At 48.3% G+C, this 21922-nt stretch overlaps 1 protein-coding gene across 1 annotated transcript in view; it reads right to left on the reverse strand.

The window, feature by feature from the left end:
• VSIG10 (V-set and immunoglobulin domain containing 10) overlaps nt 1–16555 on the reverse strand; it is a 37815-nt gene extending 21260 nt beyond the window's left edge. Inside the window, exons 1-2 of the mRNA XM_059408532.1 lie at nt 15801–16555; nt 8332–8613 (exon numbers count right to left, since the gene is read on the reverse strand). Of these exons, the coding sequence (XP_059264515.1) occupies nt 8332–8613; nt 15801–15879 (361 nt within the window). The 5' untranslated portion in view covers nt 15880–16555. The remainder of the gene's footprint in view (nt 1–8331; nt 8614–15800) is intronic.
• Between the last annotated feature and the right edge of the window lie 5367 nt (nt 16556–21922).

Below are 21922 nucleotides of genomic sequence, written 5' to 3' on the forward strand. Positions count from 1 at the left end.
GAGAAGCAGGCTCCCTGCTGAGCAAGGAGCCTGGGATCATGACCTGAGCTGAAGGCAGACGTTTAACCGACTGAGTCACCCAGTTGTCCGTAGTTAAAACCTGTTTAGACTAAAGCCACCGAGTGTGTTACCTCTCCCAGAGACTACCCCTTTTATTTGTTTTTAAGATTTTATTCATTTATTTGAGAGAGAGAGGGAGGGGGAGAGAGAATGAGCAGAGGAGAGAGGCAAGAAAGAGGGAGAGAAGCAGGCTCCCTGCTGAGCAAGGAGCCTGGGATCATGACCTGAGCTGAAGGCAGACGTTTAACCGACTGAGTCACCCAGTTGTCCGTAGTTAAAACCTGTTTAGACTAAAGCCACCGAGTGTGTTACCTCTCCCAGAGACTACCCCTTTTATTTGTTTTTAAGATTTTATTCATTTATTTGAGAGAGAGAGGGAGGGGGAGAGAGAATGAGCAGAGGAGAGAGGCAAGAAAGAGGGAGAAGCAGGCTCCCCGCAAAGCAAGGAGTCCGATGTGGGGCTCTATCCTAGGACCTCGGGATCATGACCTGAGCCAAAGGCAGAGGCTTACCCGACTGAGCCACCCGGGGACCCTGAGACTACCCCTCTTAAAAAGAAGAATCCAGGGGCACCTGGGTGGCTCAGTGGTTAAGCCGCTGCCTTCGGCTCAGGTCATGATCTCAGGGCCCTGGGATCGAGTCCCACATCAGGCTCTCTGCTCAGCAGGGAGCCTGCTTCCTCCTCTCTCTCTCTCTCTCTCTGCCTGCCTCTCTGCCTATTTGTGATTTCTCTCTGTCAAATAAATAAATAAAATCTTTAAAAAAAAAAAAAAAAGAAGAATCCAGGAAGGGCAATGTTTAACCAAAGGAATACATCTATGACTGTAGAATTTGAACAGAAACAGGCCAGTTGGAAAAATTATTCCAGGACGGAAAAGGCTCTCCCAGAGCCCCTTAAAGTACAACACCTACTTCACCTATGTCTCGAGCCATTGTATAACTACAGGAATGGTGGGTTTCCCAGGACACCATTCTTGAGCATATGCTGCTCAGGTTGGGGCTGGCTCCCAATATTTGCACGGACCTGCTGGAATTGTGTCATCTCCCTTAGAGGGTCTGCGGAAAAAATTATGCCATTAGTTTGGGAGGTACCATTTACTATTGCTGGCTAGTTGGTTAGGTATGCAGACCAACAGGTAATAGGGTGTGCCCAGGTTGGCAGGCATCCAACGAAGCAGAGGGTATCTCTGGGCACTAACAGTCAAAGCCCGGGCTTTAGATTAGCCTGGGTCTTCTGAACTGTGGTCTGGAGGGCCGCAGCGGCCCAGCATGGACAGTGTGGACCCCCCCAGAACCTGGCTGGGAGGGGCTTTTTGAGCAGCACAATTCTCAGCAAGAAACAGCTTCGGATACAGGGAATGGATAAGAAGGAACAGGTGGCAGGATTAGGAAAATAAATCAAACAAGAGAACCTTCCCAGCCTCCTGAATTAAGTGTTCAGAGGTTACAGCTTGCATAAACCCCTTGGGTTAAGTCTGCTTTCTTAATTAAAGCTGACGCCATCTTCCTGATTCCCTGGGGTTCCTCCCTTGATCCGACTTTACTACATAGAAGGAGGTACCCAATTCCTTCCCTTCCACTGTTTTCTCCACCCATGTGATATTTATTCTTAAACAGAAGCCCACCAGTGCCTTTTTTTTTTTTTTTTTTTTGGCAGGGTGACAGTGGCACTCACTCAGAGGCAGAGAGACGGGAGAGGTGGCAAAAATAAAAGAGGAAATAAATAAAAATAGAGAGTGGTGACAAAGGTTTGAGATCTAACTGATGCCTTGGTTACTGTACTTTGAGTTCTCAGCTCCGTCCTGGATGCATGCCTCAGCCTCGTGGTTATAAGCTTATGCTCTGAATTCACAGACCTGGGTGTAAATCCAACTGAGGGACAACCTTGGACAAGTGCCCATTGCTCTCATTCCCTCGTCTTTCCTACGAAATGAAAAGAACAGACAGAGGGACACCGGGGTGGCTCAAATGGTTCACTGTCTGCCTACAGCCCAGGTCATGATCTCGGGGTCCCAGGATGGACGCCCACACCGGCTCCCTGCTCAGCGAGGAGTCTGCTGCTCGCTCTGCCTCGGCTCCCCCCTGCCCCTGCTCCTGCTCACACACACTCTCTCTCAAATAAATAAAATCTTTTTTAAAAATGTGGAAGTGTGTTTTCACTCTTGTTATGTAAGTTTTTATATAACATCCTCGACTTTACCCATCGGGCCATACCATCTAAAATATTTACCATCTGGCCCTCTACAGAAAAAGTTGGATTCCTGTTCTAGAACAATCTACCAGTGCCACTGCCTTTCTCTTCTCTGTGGACATTCCTGACATGGGAACAACTCCCTTCTTTCTTTCCCCTCCATAAACGTCGTTTGGCCAGTCAAGGGTCTCACAGGGTTGACTTATAACTCAGGAGGGAGATTCTCATCTCCGTGTTTTGGGTTCCCCACCAACAGGAAGAGTTGTCGTCAGGAATCTGCTTTCAGACTAGCATTTTGATTTGAAAATGACCTAAAAATGTACCAGGTAGTCTGTGCTAATGAGTGGGCATACCTATAGTTCTAGAGTGGGATAAGATCCTTGGGGGAACTCACAGAGACTTTTTTTTTTTACACTAATTTTTTTTTTTTCAAGATTTTAAAATTTACTTATTTGTCAGAGAGAGAGAGGGAGAGAGAGGGAGTGAGCACAGGCAGACAGAGTGGCAGGCAGAGACAGAGGGAGAAGCAGGCTCCCTGCTGAGCAAGGAGCCCAATGTGGGACTCGATCCCAGGATGCTGGGATCATGACCTGAGCCGAAGGCAGTTGCTCAACCAATTGAGCCACTCAGGCGTCCCTAGGTTTTTTTGTTTTGTTTTGTTTTGTTTTTTTTAAGATTTTATTTATTTATTTGACAGACAGAGATCACAAGTAGGCAGAGAGACAGGCAGAGAGAGGGAGGGAAGCAGGCTCCCTGGTGAGCAGAAAGCCTGATGCAGGGCTCGATCCCAGGACCCTGGGATCCTGACCTGAGCCGACGACAGAGGCTTTAGCCCACTGAGCCACCCAGACACCCCTCAAAGAGACTTTTTTGATATCACTTTTAGAGACTGAACGTAGAGACACATGCAACAACCCCACTGCATCCCGATTTCCCAGGTGACTGCTGTTCCTATCCAAAGAGCTGGACCCCAGAGGTCTTCAGCTTCTTACAAGCACCCATCTCTGCGTCAGATGAGCTTGGCAAGACTCAAGGTAATCAATCTCTAAGCAAGGGTCCTCCATTTTCCGAAGGAAACCAAAAAAAATCTTTCTTCAGTGCGGCCCGAACACTCTTTCCTGAGGACCTTATGTTCTGAGGGGGCACAGTGTCACCCTCGGCATTATAGGATGAGGGCAAAGAGATGAACCCAATTAGTCACGGAACACGGGACTTTCCTGAGGCCCCTTCCTGGCCTCTCCTGATGTGACGGCCACATCGCTCGCTAGATGGGAGCACTCCCAGGCTGACTCCAAAGAGATTCTTGGAGGTCGATACCAACCAGCTTCCTCACAGTCCACGTGCCATCCAGCTCAAATGCCCCCTCAACACTTGAGTGGCCTGAGAAAAACTGACACGGCGAGAGCCTGGCACCATGTACCATGAAGTCTGACTGCAGGCTGCCATGGGATCATCTGATCACTCCGCTCACCAGTGCATGAGAGCTGATATCTTTAAAGAAGAACAAAGTCTAGTGGCACGTGTTCAGGTCTGTGCTACCTTGCCCATCCCTCCAGACTTCCTGCAGGTAAACACAGCAGTTCTAACCTCCTGCCCATCCCAATTTGGAGGCAGAAGAGGGTGCGTAAGTCCATGAAATAAAGTTGGCAGCCCCGAACTGCCCTAGACTAAAGGATTCCTGTCTTCTCAGGAGCAGGGGTCTCAATCCGGCAGACAAGATTCTTCAACTGCAACATTAAATTAGCAAGTAATATAGTACAGTCTCATGTCCTGAGACAAGTAACAAAATCACATCGCAGTGCCCATCCCAGGCATATTAAATCATCCCAGTGCACAGAAAACCTGATTCCCTGGAAGGCAGAGACACCAAATGTCCCCCGATCAATAGCCAGTGATCTCAGCAGTAGGGAGGGAGAAGCTACTGGCCCATATACAGCCAGCTTTGTGTCTCTCTGGCACCTCTGGCCACACACTCAAAGTCACTTACAGATAACAACTCGTCACATCTCAGAATTTCCTTTCCCTCCCTTCCAAGGCCATGTTCAAATGTTTCCAAACTTTTCTCCTTCAGAGACTCAGTTATCAACCACGTCAGTGAAAAGACGGGAAAAGCAAGATCAGGACCCGCAGAATCCCTGACCCACAGAAGGTCCCATTCCAAAGGGTTGGGTGTTAATGGATTGCTGGGAACCTGAGATGCATTTTTCCCAGAGGAAACCCATCACCTGTTTAACAAGGTGGCCAAGGTAACATGAACCAAGTGCATACAAGTGAGAGGAGTTCAAGGGACTTTCTCAACGTCACCAGGACAACAGCCCCCAGCACTTGGATTTGAATGCAGGCAGCTGGACCTCAGTGTATGCTCGCAGCTACGCAGCAGTACGATGGCCCTCCCCTCCCAGAAATGGATTAGGCTTAATCCATATTCCAAAATCTTCCATGCAAAATAAGGGCCGAGTCCCATCTAAGATGTCAAGGCCTCCCCTTCAGCCACTGTCAAAGGAGGAGCCGCAAGGGGCTCCCTGAGGCCTGGAAAGGTCTGTGTTTGCCAGGGTTTGTCCTAGAATGGGATTGAGACCTGAGATTCTGGAGGGCTCTGGTATGTGGGAAATCACAGGACATCTGTGTTATGGACTGAATGCTTGTATCCCCTCCAAAATTCATGTTGAAACCTAATTCCCAATATGATGGTATTTGGAGTTGGGGCCTTTGGGAGGAGGTGATGAGGAGGTCATGAGAGTTAAGTCCTCATGAATGGGACTGGAGCCCTTCTAAGAAAAGACCCCTCCTTCCTTTCTCTCTCTCTACCTTCCATCAACTGAGGACACAATGAGAAAACCTATCTACAAACCAGGAAGTGAGCCTCGCCAGACACTACATCTCCCGGCACCTTGATCTCGGACTTCCCAGCTTCCAGAACTGCCAGAAGTGTTTGTTGTTGAAACCACCCAGCCTACGTTACTGTGGTTATGGCACCCCAAACTAGGTCTGCATCCAGTTTTCACAAACAAGCCCACACCAGTCGGGGACACCGTATGTGTCCAAATGAAAACATTCCGTAATACAAATCACATCACAGTAACTCAGGGAGCCCCAAGAGCCATTTGAGTTTAGTGATTCTTTTAAGATTTTAAGTTCATGTGCATTATAAAAAGGCCTTACATTTATGTCCCTATAAGGCAATAATGAAACTAATCCACCCTCCCATAAACTTAGCCAATGATTAATCAATGTCAGATAAAGTCACCATAAACTGGAGAGAGTGATGATTTAAAAAAAAGCCACAAGTTGTTAATGCTGTCTTACTCTGTGGTCAAGAGAGAAGGCCTTTATTGCGGAGACTGCCATGAGGAATTATTAATGACTGGCAGCAGGAATGAGTGGCCCCTGGGCTCACAAGTAGGAACTGAACAGAGCTGGGCCAAGATGGGTGACATTTTTAATACACGCACATTCATTCTTGGCAATTCAGCCGTTCAACTGTGGCATCTCCAAACGCAAAACCACTGCAGTCCCAAATTCCAGAGTGGGCAGAAACTTTAGAGACCATCCAGAAACCCAGACACGTCCTTGAAGCCTTGCTTTTCTTCATCCTCCACTTCCAATCCACCAGCATGTCTTATTGGTCTACCTCCAACATCATTTCTGAGGCTGTGCATTTCACCAAGGCCACTGCCACCACCCTGGTTCTGGCCACCAACCTCTAATGCCTCCAGTCGGCTTCCCTATTTTTATCAGTCCTTCCTGAGATCACACACATACAGCCTGCATGTGTAACTGAAATAATGCCACATCCAAGCTTCAGGCTCCAGGAGTTTTCCTCCGGCACCCACCACAGCAACAATAAAAATCTCAACTCCTTGCTAGGTGTATGAGTTTCTTGAGGCTGCCTTTACAAAGTCCCACAAATGAGGTGGCTTAAACAACAGACATGGGTTCTCTCACAGTTTTGGAGGCCAGAAGTCTGAAATTCACGTGTCAGGAGGGCAGGGGAGAATCCTTCCTCGCTCTTTCCCTGGCTTCCGGTGGCGGTCATCAGTCCCTGGCATTTCTAGGCTTCCAACAGCATCTCTCCACTTTCTGCCTCTGTTGTTCCGGCATAATTTCCTGGGTGTCACGTGCCTTTTCCTCTCCTTAGAAAGATGCCAATCAGGGGCACCTGGGTGGCTCAGGTCATGATCCCAGGGTCCCGGGATTGAGCCCCGCATCGGGCTCTCTGCTCAGCAGGGAGCCTGCTGCCCCCCACCCCGCCTGCCTCTCTGCCTACTTGTGATCTCTGTCAAATAAATAAATAAAATCTTTAAAAAGAAAAAAAAAAAAAAGAAGGATGCCCATCAGTTTGGATGAGGGCCCACCGAATGACTTCATCTAAACTTGATTCCATCAGCAAAGACCCTATTTCTCAGTAAGGTCCCATTCACAGATACCAAGAGTTGGAATTTCAGTATTTTGGAGGGATATAATTCAACCCATACCTCTCACACACCGGGCTCCCACCACACTAGTCTTCTCCCCATCTGTAAACGCATCACACTCAACTCATCTGGCCCAGGAAATAGTTCTTCCTATAGTTACTCTTATCTCTGCACAACGGGCTCCTACTCATTGTTCAGCTGAAATGTCACTTCCTCCAAAAGGTTCTCTCTGATCCCCCTCATTTAAAGAGCTCTCAGAGAGGGCGCCTGAGTGGCTCAGTAGGTTAAGCCTCTGTCTTTGGCTCGGGTCATGATCTTAGGGTCCTGGGATCGAGTCCCGAATCGGACTCTCTGCTCGGCAGGGAGCCTGCTTCCTCCTCTCTCTTTCTCTCTGCCTGCCTCTCTGCCTACTTGTGATCTCTGTCAAATTAAAAAAAAAAAAATCTTAAAAAAATATTTTAAAAAATAAAGGGTTTCAGAGAATCACCCCACCTTGACTCTCTGCCCTCATCACTCTGGTACTGCCTGACACATTCATGTACTTGCTTACGGGTCCATCTTCCCTCACTAGGATGTGAGCTCCATGCATGTAGGGGCCCTGTCTGTCCTGTTCACTCCTGTGGCCCAGTGCCTTGACCAGTGCCCGGCACCAGGCTTTCAATAGATATATACTTTATAATAAATAAATAAATAAATAAATAATCTTACAGATGATAACTAGGGAGCAGTAGGCATCACGCGTCTATTTCTACTAAATGACACATTCTGGATCTAGAACATGGGACTATCCGTCTAAACCAGTATGCAGCACCACTTTCTTTGCAAAGGGCCATCGAGTAAATATTTTAGGCTTTGCAGGTCACCCACCCCGCATCACTGCCACTCAACTCTGCCAGGACAGCACCAAAGGCACTCAGAGCGTGGCTGTGTCCCAACAAAGCCTTCTTTATGGGCACTGGAACTTCATATCATTTTTACATGTCATAATTATCATTCGTCTTTGGGGTTTTTTCCAAGCCTTTCAAAATGTAAAAAATATTCGTAGCCCGCAGGTCAGATAAGACCCACAGATATGGCTCGAGTTTGCCAACCCCTATTCTAAATTCATGCACGTATATCCACAGAGAATATACTGTTTGAGGGAAGTGCAGCATGTTATACAATAGTAGCTCACACCAAAGCCCTATAGTAAGCACCGTAGCATTGGAGCACTAGACCTACCAAGGTCCATGATGTATCATCCTCAATTAACAAATAAGGACAAGTAATGCTCTGAGATCCTAACTCAAGGTGACACAACCCCAGGACTGGAACTTGGGCGGTCTGACTCCATCATGTTATATGCTCTGACTGCGGTGCATAATAAAATCGTATTCACAGCAAGGACGGCACTAACCAGCTGAAAGTAATCGCTAACTAATGTGCCAGGAGCCATCAACAGCAGTTTATTGACATAAACCAGAATCCAGTCTTCACAGCAATCCTAGGACAGGAGAATTCTTTTCACCCCCATTTCACAGATGAGAACATCCAGGTATGAGAGGTGACTGGGCTTGAAGGTAGCAGAGCCCAGGACGAAACCCGGGCATGCCTCCAAAGCCTTCCTCCCGCCCAAGGCTCTGTGCGCCTGGCCAACCGGCCCCAGACCCCTGCCACCACACTTACCTGCCACCTGCAGCCACACTCGGAACCACCGAGTCTCGTTCAGGACCTCCCAGCAGGTGTAGTTGCCCTCATCCTGCAGCCTCAGCGCCTTGATGTGCAGCGAACTGGCATCTGCCAGAGAGAAGCGTGGCTCAGCCGGCGGGAAGCTGGAATTGGAGGACAGGAGGAAGACAGGCTCCGAGTCATTCCGGTACCAGGTTACCGGGCCCCTTGGTCCCGAGACGTTGCCACAGTGCAGAGTAATGTTCTCGTGAACCTCTCCAATGACCAGAGCCTCCAACCCTGCACGAGGAAGGTCAGGCTGTTACTACATCTCTTCATCTCTGAACACCCTCCCCTGTGCACCATCCCTCTGCATTAGGATTAAAAAAAAAAAAAAAAATAAGGTGTGTGTGTGCTGTTGTTTTTTTTAAGATTTTTTTTTTCCCTTTTGTTTGACAGACGGATATCACAAGCAGGCAGAGGCGGGAGGGGAAGCAGACTCCCCACCGAGCAGAGAGCCTGATGCGCCCGCTGGATCCCAAGACCCCGGGATCATGACCTGAGCCGAAGGCAGAGGTTTTAACCCGCTGAGCCACCCAGGCGCCCCCAGGGGTGTGTTTTTAAGCACTCTGTGGAGATTACTGCCAGGGCTGATGATGAACCTGCCCTGAACGGCAACCACAGAGATAGCCCCAGATCTCCCCCTCCCCGCACCACCCGTGCCCTGCACCGCAGGACTGGCTGCGCTCCCACCCCAAGCCCTGCTGGATCACGTGGCTTGCTCTGGCCAATGAGGGGTTAGCAGACGCGAAGTTCACAGAGGCTTAAGCACTTGGTTTAACTGGTCTTGCTCACGCCTCCTGCCATCACCTGGAGCCGGACATGCCCGTGATAGGACCCAGGAAGAGGATGAGAGCTACATATAAAGACCCCAGGTGTCTCAATCATCTGAGCTGAGGCCCGTCCAGGTCAGCCCCCAGCCACCCAGTGGATGCCCAGACACGTGAGTGAGCCCAGGCAAGATCAGCAGAGCCGACTAACCCCAGCCCTTGAGCTATATTGAGCACTTTCGGTCATTTTGTGATTGCTATGCAGTACTAATGTGGCAGGCAATAAATAACCCATACAGAACCCAAATGGTTTTATTTGCCTGGAAATCCAGAAGGGATGGAAGTAAGAGGGCCTGGGCTTTGATCCCACCTTCCTACTGCTGGCTCTTGCCATTGCTGGTGCAAACGATCCTGGTAGTCAAAGCTCTCTTGCTGCTCCAACTTTGGCCATGCCCTGTGTTAGGCACTGGGGAGCCAGTGATGGGCAACACAGAGACAGACCTCCAGAATCTCACAGTCTAGTGGGGGAAACAGACAATAAACCGGCAATTATCATCCAGGGTGATCAATACCATGACATGGCCTCAGAGAAGGGGCTCCTAAGCCCAGCTGGGGTGACTGCCATAGAAGGCCTCCTCCAGGAGGCCACACTGAGATCTCATGGACAGGTAGGAATTAGCCAGGTACACGGAAATTGGGGCTCCCAGGAAGAGGGAACAGCGTGTTCGAAAGCCCAGATCAGCAGCAGCAGTGTCATGTTAGAACTGCCAATTATCAGGTCCCACCCCAGAATATGTAAATCAGATAAATCCCCTATCTAGGGATGGAGGTGGAAGGTAGCACTGCATTTTAACAAGCCCTCCGGGTGATTCTTTTTTTTAAAGATTATTTATTTATTTATTTATTTATTTTGAGAGATCGCAAGTAGGCAGAGAGGCAGGCAGAGGGAGGGGGAAGCAGGCTCCCCGCTAAGCAGAGAGCCTGATGTGGGGCTCGATCCTCAGACCCTGGGATCATGACCTGCGTCGAAGGCAGATCTCCAGGTGATTCTAATGCTTACTCATGACTGACAGGTGTGAAGGGCAACGGATCTGGCACAGACTGTCACCAGGTAACAAGAAGCAAATTTGCTTCTCAGCCCATTTGCTGAGAAGTGTCAAGACATAACAGCCCCCCTCCACAATCAAAGTCCAAATACAAAGAGGCTGCAGGCACAGAACTAATGGGCAGAACCTGTTAGGAGTCTTCTACTCATGTTGTTGCACTCAGTAGATGGGAAAGGTGTGATGCCAAGAAGGAAAGTGGGTTAGATCCAAGTTCTACTGTGAGAAGGTAGCAGGGTGGGACCAGAAGCTAGACTTCTTGCTGTCCTCTAAAATGTTCTCTGTCCACCACATCAGAAGTTTTCAAAGTATGTGAATACACTGGGGTTTGTGAAAGGTGGTATTTCATTAAAAAATAAATTGCCTTTGACAACCGCACAGGGACAACTGGGCATCCGCGTACAAAAGAATGAGGTTAGACCCCTTACCTCACAACATATATAAAAATTAACTCAAAATTGGGGTGCCTAGGTGACTCAGTGGGTTAAAACCTCTGCCTTTGGCTCAGGTCATGATCTCGGGGTCCTGGGATCAAGCCCCGCATCGGGCTCTCTGCTCAACATGGAGCCTGCTTCCTCCTCTCTCTCTCTCTCTCTGCCTGCCTCTCTGCCTACTTGTGATCTCTATCTGTCAAATAAATAAATAAAATCTTAAGAAAAAAAATTAACTCAAAATGGACCATAGCTCTAAATATAAGAGCTAAAACTATAAAATGCTTAGAAAAGAAAAAAGAATAAATCTTTGTCACTTTGGGTTAAGCAATGGTTTCTCAGGACACTAAAATCACAAGTAACGAAAGAAAAATGACTAAATTGGATTTTGTCAAAATAAAAATTTTTGTGCATCCAAGGACACCATCCACAGAGTGAGAAGACAGACTACAGACTGTGATAAAAATGTTTGCAAACCACCTGATGACGGGTTTGTATCCAGAACATATGAAGAACTCTCACCACTCAAAAATAAAAAGATAAATAATACCATTTTTAAAATGGGCAAAGGGGGCGCCTGGGTGGCTCAGTGGGTTAAGCCTCTGCCTTCAGCTCAGGTCATGATCTCAGGGTCCTGGGATCGAGCTCCGAATCAGGCTCTCTGCTCACTGGGGAGCCTGCTTCCCCTGCTCTCTCTGCCTGCCTCTCTGCCTACTTGTGATCTTTCTCTCCCTGTGTCAGATAAATACACAAAATTTTTTAAAAAATTAAAAATAAAAAATAATAAAAATTTTATAATGGGCAAAAGATCTGAATGGATATTTCTCCAAAAAGATATACGGAAGGCCAATAAGCACGTGAGAAGACGCTCACTGTTAGTCACTAAGGCAATGAAAAGAAAACCACAATAAGACACGTACCACTTCATACTCACTGGAATGGCTAAAATCAAAGACCACAGCAAATGAACAAATACTGGCAAAAATGCAAAGAAACTGGAATCCTTACGCGTCGTTGGTAGGATTTTTTAATGGGGCCGCTCCTTTGGAAAACGGCGTGGCATTTCCTCACAAGGTTAAAGTCACAACGTGACTCAGCAATTCCACCCCAAGGTGTAGATCCAGGAGAAATGAAAACCTACGTCTTCACAGACTTTACATGTGCATTCACAGCAGTGTTATTCATCACTACCAAAAGATGGAAACAGCCCAGGGCGCCTGGGTGGCTCAGTCGGTTAAAGCCTCTGCCTTCGGCTCAGGTCATGATCCCAGGGTCCTGGAATCGAGTCCCACTCTCTCTGCCTGCCTCTCTGCCTACTTGTGATCTCTGTTAAATAAATTAAAAAAAAAAAAAATGATGGAAACAACCCACATGCCCACCAGCTGATGGCTGATGAATGGACAAATAAAATGTGGTATATCCATCCAGGGGAGTATTATTCAGCCATAAAAAGGAATGGAGTGCAAACCACAGCATGGATGAATCCTGCCAACATTACAGTAAGTGAAAGAAGGCAGTTCTAAAAGACTCCATACCCTGTGATCCCATTTATATGAAATGTCCAAAATAGGCAAATCTATGGAGATCAAAAGTAGATTAGCAGTTGTGTAGGGTTGGGGCAAGTGGGTTGTCGGGGGTTGGGGGGGAGGAAGTAGTGAGGAGTGACTGGTAATAGTGAAGAATACTGCGATACTACTTTCTTTCTTTCTGGAGTGATGAAAACATTCTGGACTCAATTAGTGGTGACAGTTGCACAATCTTGTGAACCTACTAAAAACCACTGAATTGTATACTTTAAAAGGGTGAGTAAATGATATCTTAATAAAGCAGTTAAGAAAATAAATAAACTGCCACCTGCCTCTGAAAAGCCTTCCCTATTATAAACAATAACAGTGATATGCTTTTGGTCTTTTGTCTACTTAGAAGGGGCTCCTTCTAACCCTGGAGCCTGGGGCAACAGGACGTTCCAACTCTCGCCTCATCTTGGGTGCCACACCACTCCCAACTGCCAAACATGAGAAACAAACAAAAAAAAGAAACCAAAAAACCAAAAAAACCACCCCAAAACCAAAAAACTCTAAGTCACTCACTGGAAGGCAGACAATGTCTTGTAATGCTAGAGATTCCAAAACAGCAGGAAAGGCTTCTGAACAATGACTTTGAAAAGCAGGTGAGAATTCTTTTTAAACCATTAGGCCTGAGAACCCAAGTTCTCAGAGGCAATGCGCATGGAGGAGAGAAGATGAACTATAGAATTACGGACCTGCCCCTTCCCAGCTCCCTGGCAGATGAATAAAGAAAGAACCTGGAAAAGCCTTGGCAAAAGTCTCGTTCTGGAACTTGAGCTAACATTGTCTTCTCCAAGGAGCAGAAAGACGCAATCATAAAAGAAGCCATTTCAAGGCATTTCACTTTGCTTTGCTTACTCCATTCTTTTTTTTTTTTTTAATTTATTTATTTGACAGACAGATCAGAAGTAGGCAGAGAGGCAGGCAGAGAGAGAGAGGAGGAAGCAGGCTCCCCACTGAGCAGAGAGCCTGATGTGGGGCTCGATCCCAGGACCCTGGGATCATGACCTGAGCCGAAAGCAGAGGCTTAACCCACTGAGCCACCCAGGCGCCTTTTTAACTGCTGAAGCTGAAGGTGACCTTGAAGGTCATTTTGTCCTGAGATGTGGCAAGTCCTGAGGGCTGAGTTCAAGATGAGGCAGGCTGAGCCCCAGCTGAGTGGAAAAGAATTTGGTCATCTGTTAGGGACTTCTGTCTAACAGGGACACCAAGGGGCAGTCCTCGAGGGAGCAATGGTTCCATGCTTGATCTTTCCATACTCCCTCATTTCACAGATGAGAAAACTGAGGTCCAGAAAGCTTAAGTGATTTCCCCTAAAGGCCCACAAAAGTCACTAGGAGAGCTGGGACTGTCACGGAGGTCTTCAGTCCTTTGAGTCACAGGGATTTATCCTGGTCTCCCGATTAGACAGATGAGACAATAAGACATCCTAATAGTTTGCGTTACCAGAAGCTGTCCCCGTGGTATCCACAGGCTTCCCTACCCAAAGGCCTCCCTTCCCCCACCTTAAATTCAGAATATGGACCTAAGGAGGGAGCGATATAAGCAACCATTTCCCAATGCTACCCTCCTACTATAGCTCACAGACCTGGGATTGTACCCCAACACTTATTTTTTTTTTCTACCAACTTTTCCCCAAGAATGACCCGAGATTTACAAGCTGAGGGGACAGGGCAGGCGTGAACATTGTTGGGAGTGAAGTAACAATTTTTTCCCCTGAGATAACTCCCAATTTGGAAAACAAACAGCAAAAATACAAGCTAGGGAAGCCCCCTGGCACTATCCATGAAGGTGAACTTGGCCTGATAGCAAAATGACCGGGCATGGCAGTGAAGGAAGCGTCGCTGTGCGGTGAGCTGCAGCCAGGCTAAAAGCTGGTTCATTCCAGAATGATGATTGTCGCCCAGGGTTCTGATGTCCCAAGGCCCCTGATGATCACGGCACAGTAAACACAGTAGACAGCCGGTGAGAAGGGAACTTCCGGGGAGAGCCAACTAGAGACTGTCCTTTCCTCCCCGTAGCACAGTGACCACTAAGTGAAACACCAGCAGGGGCCCGCAGGTAAGGTCCATAGAAGAGGGTCAGGACTAAGTACTACAACAGGAGAGGTGGAGCAAATCTGGGGTCACAAGCCCTAGAGAGAAGGTGTAACCACTGCTCAGTTCCAGGTGGGAAAGCCGGGGCTGCCCGATCATCACATTTTTTCCAGATAAACTGGAAACCTAGATTATGGGAAATTTTACTGTTTTTAAATGATTGCCGAAAACAAAACAAAATCTTAGGACAGCCTAATGGTTAGGAACTTTTGGCACTTGCTGCTAGGAAGCTGGGGGCGGGGGGGCAATTCCTGTTACAGGAATCAATCAGCAGTGTGCCGGCATGGGCTACACAGAAAATAACACCCCAGGGCGCCTGGGTGGCTCAGTGGGGTAAGCCTCTGCCTTCGGCTCAGGTCATGATCTCAGGGTCCTGGGATCAAGTCCCGCATTGGGCTCTCTGCTCAGCGGGAGCCTGCTTCCTCCTCTCTCTCTGCCTGCCTCTCTGCCTGCTTGTGATCTCTCTCTCTCTCAAATAAATAAATAAAATCTTATTTAAAAAAAAAAAAAAGAAAGAAAAAGAAAAGAACACCCCAAGTATTCCGGCAAGGTACACCACCTCCCGGCCCCATCTCCTTTCCCTCGACCTGAGTCCTTGCTCTCACTACTTGTCACCCTGCCCCGCACACAAAATACACACATTCGCTGGTGCATTAAATTCAGAAATGCTTTTTCAATATTTCTGTATCCTATATATTTTTGTAAACAACCTGTAAACTTAGTGTTACAAGGGAGAGCACCGATGAAGCATTTGAGGCCTTCCGCCAATCATGTCAAGTGGAAGAGGTCATGTCAAGTGGAAAGGCGAGTTTTCTCAAAGTCTGAAATTACTTCAAAATAAAAAGGTTTGGTTTGTGTTTCTTTACGGCGAAGGACGGAAGGCATGGTTTTTGAATGTGCTAATCCGCACGGTTGGCTTGCAAGGGTGTGTAGGGAAGTCCACAGGTTACAAGTGTAAGGCGAATTCAACCTTGGGCAGAGGAAGCAGAGAATAAAGCAGCCTGGAGTTTGAGCCCCAGCGCAGCAGGTAAAACCAGAAAGCAAATTTACATCCGACGTTATTTAAAAACAAACAAACAAACAAACAAACAAACAAAAAACCAGTCCACAAAAAAAAAAAAAAAAAAAAAAAAGCAGCCCACCACAAAATGCCACTTCCCCCCCTACACGTGCCTCTCCAATTTTCCCATCTTCAAAATTTCCATCTCCGCAGGCCCTCTGCAGCCTCGCCGCCTGCCCACTCCAAGAGACTGGGGCTATCTTGCCCTCCATCAGGCGCCCGGGAAAATTCCTTCCTGCAAAAGGAGCCGAGCAGCGAGCAGGAAACTCAAGACCCTCCCGGGGCGGCTGCGGGGCCGCGGCCACAACCGGCTCCCGCGGAGTCGGAGGGAATTGGGTCCCTGGCTCTCCTCTTTGCCTGGCAAAACTCAACTTTTCCCTCCGGATCGCGGCCCCTTACCTGCGGCGACCCAGCGGGCCAGCAGCACCCCGAGGCAGACAAGGACCTGCGGCCGGGACGCCCGGACGCCTGCGGCCATCTCGCCCCAGAGGCGGGTGGGGACTCCTCAGGAATCGCGGGCTCCGGCTGGGTGGGTGCGCGTCCCCACCCCCAGGGCCCCGGCCCCTGGGGTACTGAGTGCTCCTCCCAGGTCCTCGGAACGACAGAGGAGCCCCACTCTCCGCAATCTCCGGGAAGGATGCTTGCGCTGAGCCCGACGTCCGGCGGTGGGAACAGCCTGGGGCTGCCGGCGCGGTTCTGTCTGGGGAGCGCCCGGCCCGGGGTGGGAGGGCGCACCCCGCCCTCTGCGCCCGCCACCCACTCCCGCTCGCGGAAAACAACAGGAGCGGGACTCCCTCCCGCCTCCCATCCAGGCGGGAGCCCAACTTCCTCTACCTTGGCCGGGGAGGAGGGCTTTATGCAAAGGGCGCGCGCCCGGGCGCGCCGAGCCGACTCCGGCCCGGCCGGGGGTGGAGCGCGGAGGCCGGTCCCTCCCCAAGCCCACTCCGCCCGGGACGGCCGCCTGGAGTCGCGGGGACAGCTGGGGCCCGGCAGAGCTCTGCAGCTGCCGCAGGACGGCTCCCCCGCTCCGGCTCGCCGGCTGCTTCCCCCTCCCGGGCGCTCCGGCTGCAGCACCCGGAGGAGCGTGGCCAGCCGGAGGGGCGGGCTGCCAAGCTGCAGAATTCAGGGTCCCCTCGGCGTCCCAGCTTAGCTCTTCTGGGGTTCTCGTGTGCTGTCCCGTGCTCAGGGCGGCTGCCAGGGCCGCCATGGCTGTCTTCTACCCTTTGCCCAACGAAGAAGACAAGTCTAGAGCAGGAGAAAGATGATCCCTTAGACCTCCAGCCAAAAGCGCCACGAGACTCCTGTTCTCCTGTGAACTAGCTGAGACCACACAGCAAGATCGAGAACCCAGGGGTCAGCAGAACTCGTTCTCAGAGCTTTCTGTCTCCTGCGCCCCCCAACCGCAACCTCATTCAGTCTGATTCCCAGAGAGCCGAGATTCCTCTGCCCTGCCACATCCTCGCATCCTGTCCTAGGACAAACAAGGTTACCATATCCTCAGGAAAAGCGGATACTTGAAACTGCCCTAGGCGGAATTTCCTTAAAAAAAAAAAAAAAAAGCAATTAGTATAGTAAAATATTACTTGCAGACTCTAGGAGGGGGTACAGCGGTGTTTGCCTTCTTACAACTTTTCTGCATGTTTGAAAATGTTCATCATAAAATACTGGGGCAAAAGCCCAAAAATTGCTATTAAGAAACATCACTGAAGAAAAAAAAAGAAACATCATCTGTTCTGTTGCCCCAAAGGCCCCTTATTGAAATACTTCTTCCATGATGAAATCCTCTTGAAACGAATAAAAACAGTGTGTCTTGCCTGATGAACTGAGCCATAAAATTGCATAAAATGGTTCTTCCCTTTTCCCTCTTTTGCAAAGTGATTTAACTCTTCAGCCAGCTCTCCTTTCCCTTCAGTTTCACGTTTCATCTTTTACCTCGTGGGAAGGTAAATTCTCTCCTAGATGACCTCTTCCTGTTTCCTCCGTGCCTGGCACCATGCAACCACCTACTATGTATTTGTTAAATAAACAAATGAGAGTTCATTGGTTTTGATATTGTAGCTCCCCAAGCTTTTCTGGCTAACTCCTAACTTCTTACCTCACGTTCCCCACCTGAAGCAAACAAGATAGAAGTCGAATCAATAGCTGGCAAGTTTCCTGCTGAGGATCTGGAATTTTCTGTGATCCTGGTGGTACCTCAGGTGGGGAATTGCACAGGACAGCCCATGCTGATTTATTTGCGGAGTTGAATGCAAGGTGCTTATGCCCAGTTCTCCAACTTCCTCAGGGATGGTTTACAATGCTGACTAGTTTGCATGGCTGGGGCCTTTTAGAAACTTAATCTCATTGGGCCCTCCCTACAACCCTTGTACCCAAGAAATCATGCAATCCCACCAAATAAATGAGCTCCAGGAAGGTAAACTCTGAGTCACTGAGCTGGCTGGTGGCAAAGCCAGGACTGGGGTCCATCTCTGTCCCACACCAAGTCCTGCCAAACAGAATAATTTTGTTACTTATAAAAAGGCTACCGTGGTCTGGATGCCTGGGGGGGGTTGGTCACTGGGCCGGCGGACATGGGCATGCCCCTGAGCAGGGCTCCTAGGACGGCTGTGTGGCCCAGGAAACACCCACTCTTTCTGGTCTGGGTATGGGCTGTGGCCAACGGTGAGACAGGAGCCGTCAGGAAATGCCCCACTCTGATGTCCCGTATCGGCTCAGGCTGCTCTGGATAGTAGAAAGCACACTGTCTAGACCAATGACCAGTGGGGGTTCACCCTGGGGTCCCTAACAAAGTAGGGACCTTTTAGAGCCTTAGTTTTATGATCTGTGCCTCACGGATTGTTGGAAAGACACAGTGACTCGATTTGCAGGAAGGGACTCGGTGAAGAGTTGTTAAAGTATCAATCCCAATCTATAGTCATATATTGTATTTATTTGACACAGAGAGAGAGAGATCACAAGTAGGCAGAGATGCAGAGAGGCATCTGAGAGGGAGAGAGAGAGAGGGGTAAGCAGGCTCCCTGCTGAGCAGAGAGCCTGATGTGGGGCTCGATCCCAGGACCCCACACCATGACCCAAGCCGAAGGCAGAGGCTTAACCCACTGAGCCACCTAGGTGCCTCTATAGTCATATATTAATCCTAAATCCCATAGGCACATATTAAACATGAGGCTCAAAGCCCTCTCTGCTCAGGCTACTACTATTTTGTTTTGTTTTCACCTCCAGTGAATTAACAAAACGTTTCGGCTAAGTGCTTTACCTACCTGAATTCACTGACTCCTCAATACAACCCTGAGAGGTAGGGAATTAGAGAGGGTTCGGAGAAGCCAGGTGACACAGCAAGGGAATGGGTGGGTGGGGGCGGGGGAGCTGATCTGACTCCAGGTCCAAGGCATAGTTGTCTTATTCAGTCGTGGAGGGAGGGACAGCATGGGGCTCCTGCCTGACTCCGTAGCCAGCCCTCCTACAGCCTGGGTCTCGGAGGCCATCAAGCTACCTATTATTTCTGCCCGGCTACTCCTCTTCTCCTGTCCTCTCCCTAGAGGTAACACTGAAAGGTTTCTTAGCAACAACCTGCTTCTCTGTTCAACCTAGAGATACTCTCTTGGGGGCGTCAGAAAGAGCAGGTTAATCAGGAACAGCTGGAGTAGCCGCCTGGCTAGTCAGTAGACTCTGTACCCCCACACTTCCAGAAGCATAAAGAGGGGCTTGACCATCCTGCCCGTACCCCGGTGGAGAGGCCTGGGACCCACAGGCTGGCACCTCATGGGACAGGGACAACAAAACCAACCTGGCTTGTTCTCTGGAAAAAAAAAGCTTGCTAAGCCTTCTCCAAACACCACCTCCTCCTACTTCTCCTCTGCGTTCTGCCCAGAGGGAACAAACTGGCATACAGAGGCCATAGCAGGAAAGTTGCTGAAATCAGGCGAAGTTCTAGGAAGAAGCTGGCAGGATGAGATAAGAAAGTGGAAAAAATAGAGAGTTGTCAAATGGGTCTACTATTTTGGACCAGAGCCTCTCCTCTCTGGACTGGAGAACAGGAGGGCGAAGTTTGGTATCTCTGAGCCGCAAGAACCACAGAACGTGGAAGGTGGACCCAAACCCGGAAAGCAAATGGTGCCTACAGCCAGATCAAGGAAATGACCAGCCAGTTCCCTGAGAAATGGGCAGCCGGGGGTGCTGAAGGGAGGGGGATGGTTCACCCACCCAAGAGATGAATGCAGCCTAGCAGGTAAGCTGGTGACTGTCCAACCACAGTCTCTCCTGCTGGTGGTGATTGGGGGAGGGGGGGCAGGGGCGGGGCTTGACTTGTAGTATTTGCCAATTTCCTTGGTGTAAATAATTCCATCATTACCAGTTCCAGGCTATCACTGGGAAGTGACTTTACTGGATGTACAGTCAGTTCTCCCAAGCCAGCACTCCTGGAATACACCTCTTTCCCCCAGTGACATAATTCCAAGGTGGGAAACTTTCGACTAGATGGCCCAGGAGCCGAACAGATGACTCAAGTAGAAAACATTCTTTGATCGGTCTCCGGTTCTTTGATCTCACACTGCTGAATGCCATTTGTTAGCCAAAATAAATGTGATTTTCCTATCTTCAAATTGGAACATATGGGTTGATAGCAGCAAGTGTATTTATTTAATTTATGGCAATAGAAGAAGTTAGTAAACTCGGGATTTCCGGGGAAAACTTGGAGGAAACATCTTTCCGAAGTTGAGACACTTATTCTTAGATGGCATTTGCTTTTGCCTGATTATAAGCATATCAATCTCACTCTAGAATAACGAAAAACAAAAAATAGAAAATGAAGTGTAACTATAACCCATCTAGAATTTGTCAGTAACATCACTAGAAACCTCTAGTCATGTCTGCTGAGTTCCAGTGTGTGTGTGTGTGTTTAACAAAGCTGGGATGACATTTTTATACGAAGTCTTGTCTCCTGCTTGTTTCTTTAGCAGGAATATACATTTCTTTTCTTTTTTTTTTTAAGTTTTTTTTAATTTACTTATTTGGCAGAGAGAAAGATCACAAGTAGGCAGAGAGGCAGGCAGAGAGAGAGGGGGAAGCAGGCTCCCCACTGAGCAGAGAGCCCGATGTGGGGCTCCATCCCAGGACCCTGAGATCATGACCCGAGCGGAAGGCAGAGGCTTAACCCACTGAGCCACCCAGGCACCCCAGGAATATACATTTCTTTAGCAGAGATATGCATTGCGATTTTTTTTTTTTTTTTTACAAGTAACTAGGCTTTAACTGGAAAAGTAATAAGACATGAATGGTAAAAAAAAAAAAAAAAAAAAAAAAAAATTCAAATGCACCTTGCTGACATTGCGCTAAGTGAAATAAGCCCGTCACAAAAAGACGAATACTGTAAATACTGTGTGATTCTACGTATTTGAGGTGCCTCATGCAGTCAAATTTCTAAGAGAGACTTAGAAGCGCGGTTGCCAGGGGCTGGGGGGAGAGGTGTGTGGGGGAGAGGGCATGGGGGTTTCAGTTTTGCAAGATGGAAAAGATGAGTTCTAGAGGCAGATGGTGTGATGGTTGCATAACTTTGTGAATGTACTTAATGCCTCTGAACTGTAACTTAAATAGGTAAAGATGGTAAATTTTACGTTATACATATTTTACCACTATTTTAAAAACTTTTAAATGCAGAAGAAAATGGGGAAGCAGGAGAACAATGAGAAAACAATAATACACACATGGGACAGAGAACAGAGACACTTCACTGGTATTTGTGAACTGAGTCATACTGAAAAAATCCAAGCAATTTTACAGTGAAATTCTTTTTTTTTTTTAAGATTTTATTTATTTATTTGACGACAGAGATCACAAGTAGGCAGAGAGTCAGGAAGAGAGAGGAGGAAGCAGGCTCCCTGAGGAGCAGAGAGCCCTACGCGGGGCTCCATCCCAGGACATTGAGATCATGACCTGAGCCGAAGGCAGAGCCTTAACCCACTGAGCCACCTAGATACCCCTTACAGTGAAATTCTATCTGAAAATAAGTCTTCTGTTCATCTTCTCCTTGTCTCAGTCCTCTTCCCAGTAACAACCAGTCTCACCACCTTCTGGATATTACAGTTTTTGCTGGTTATCTAGTATGCAACTGTTGGAATATTATAAAGCCATCAACAGTTGTATTTTCAAAGTTTATGTAATGATAGAAGATTTGGCTATTCCGATTACCCAGATGTGTGAAATTCAATGAGGACTTTTTTCCCCAATAGCTTTATATACTATGAATTCACTCATTTATTATTTTTTTTAAGTAGGCTCTACATGGGGCTTGATCTCAGATTCTGAGATCAAGACTTGAACAGAGGGGTGCCTGGGTGGCTCAGTGGGTTAAAGCCTCTGCCTTTGGCTCAGGTCATGATCCCAGGGTTCTGGGATCGAGCTCCGCATCAGGCTCTCTGCTCAACAAGGAGCCTGCTTCCCTTGCTCTCTCTTTGCCTGCCTCTCTGCCTGCTTGTGATCTCTGTCTGTCAAATGAATAAATAAAATATTTTTTAAAAAGACTT

This window comes from Mustela nigripes, chromosome 8 (genome assembly GCF_022355385.1).
Source record: "Mustela nigripes isolate SB6536 chromosome 8, MUSNIG.SB6536, whole genome shotgun sequence".
In the NCBI taxonomy this organism is placed as follows: Eukaryota; Metazoa; Chordata; class Mammalia; order Carnivora; family Mustelidae; genus Mustela; species Mustela nigripes.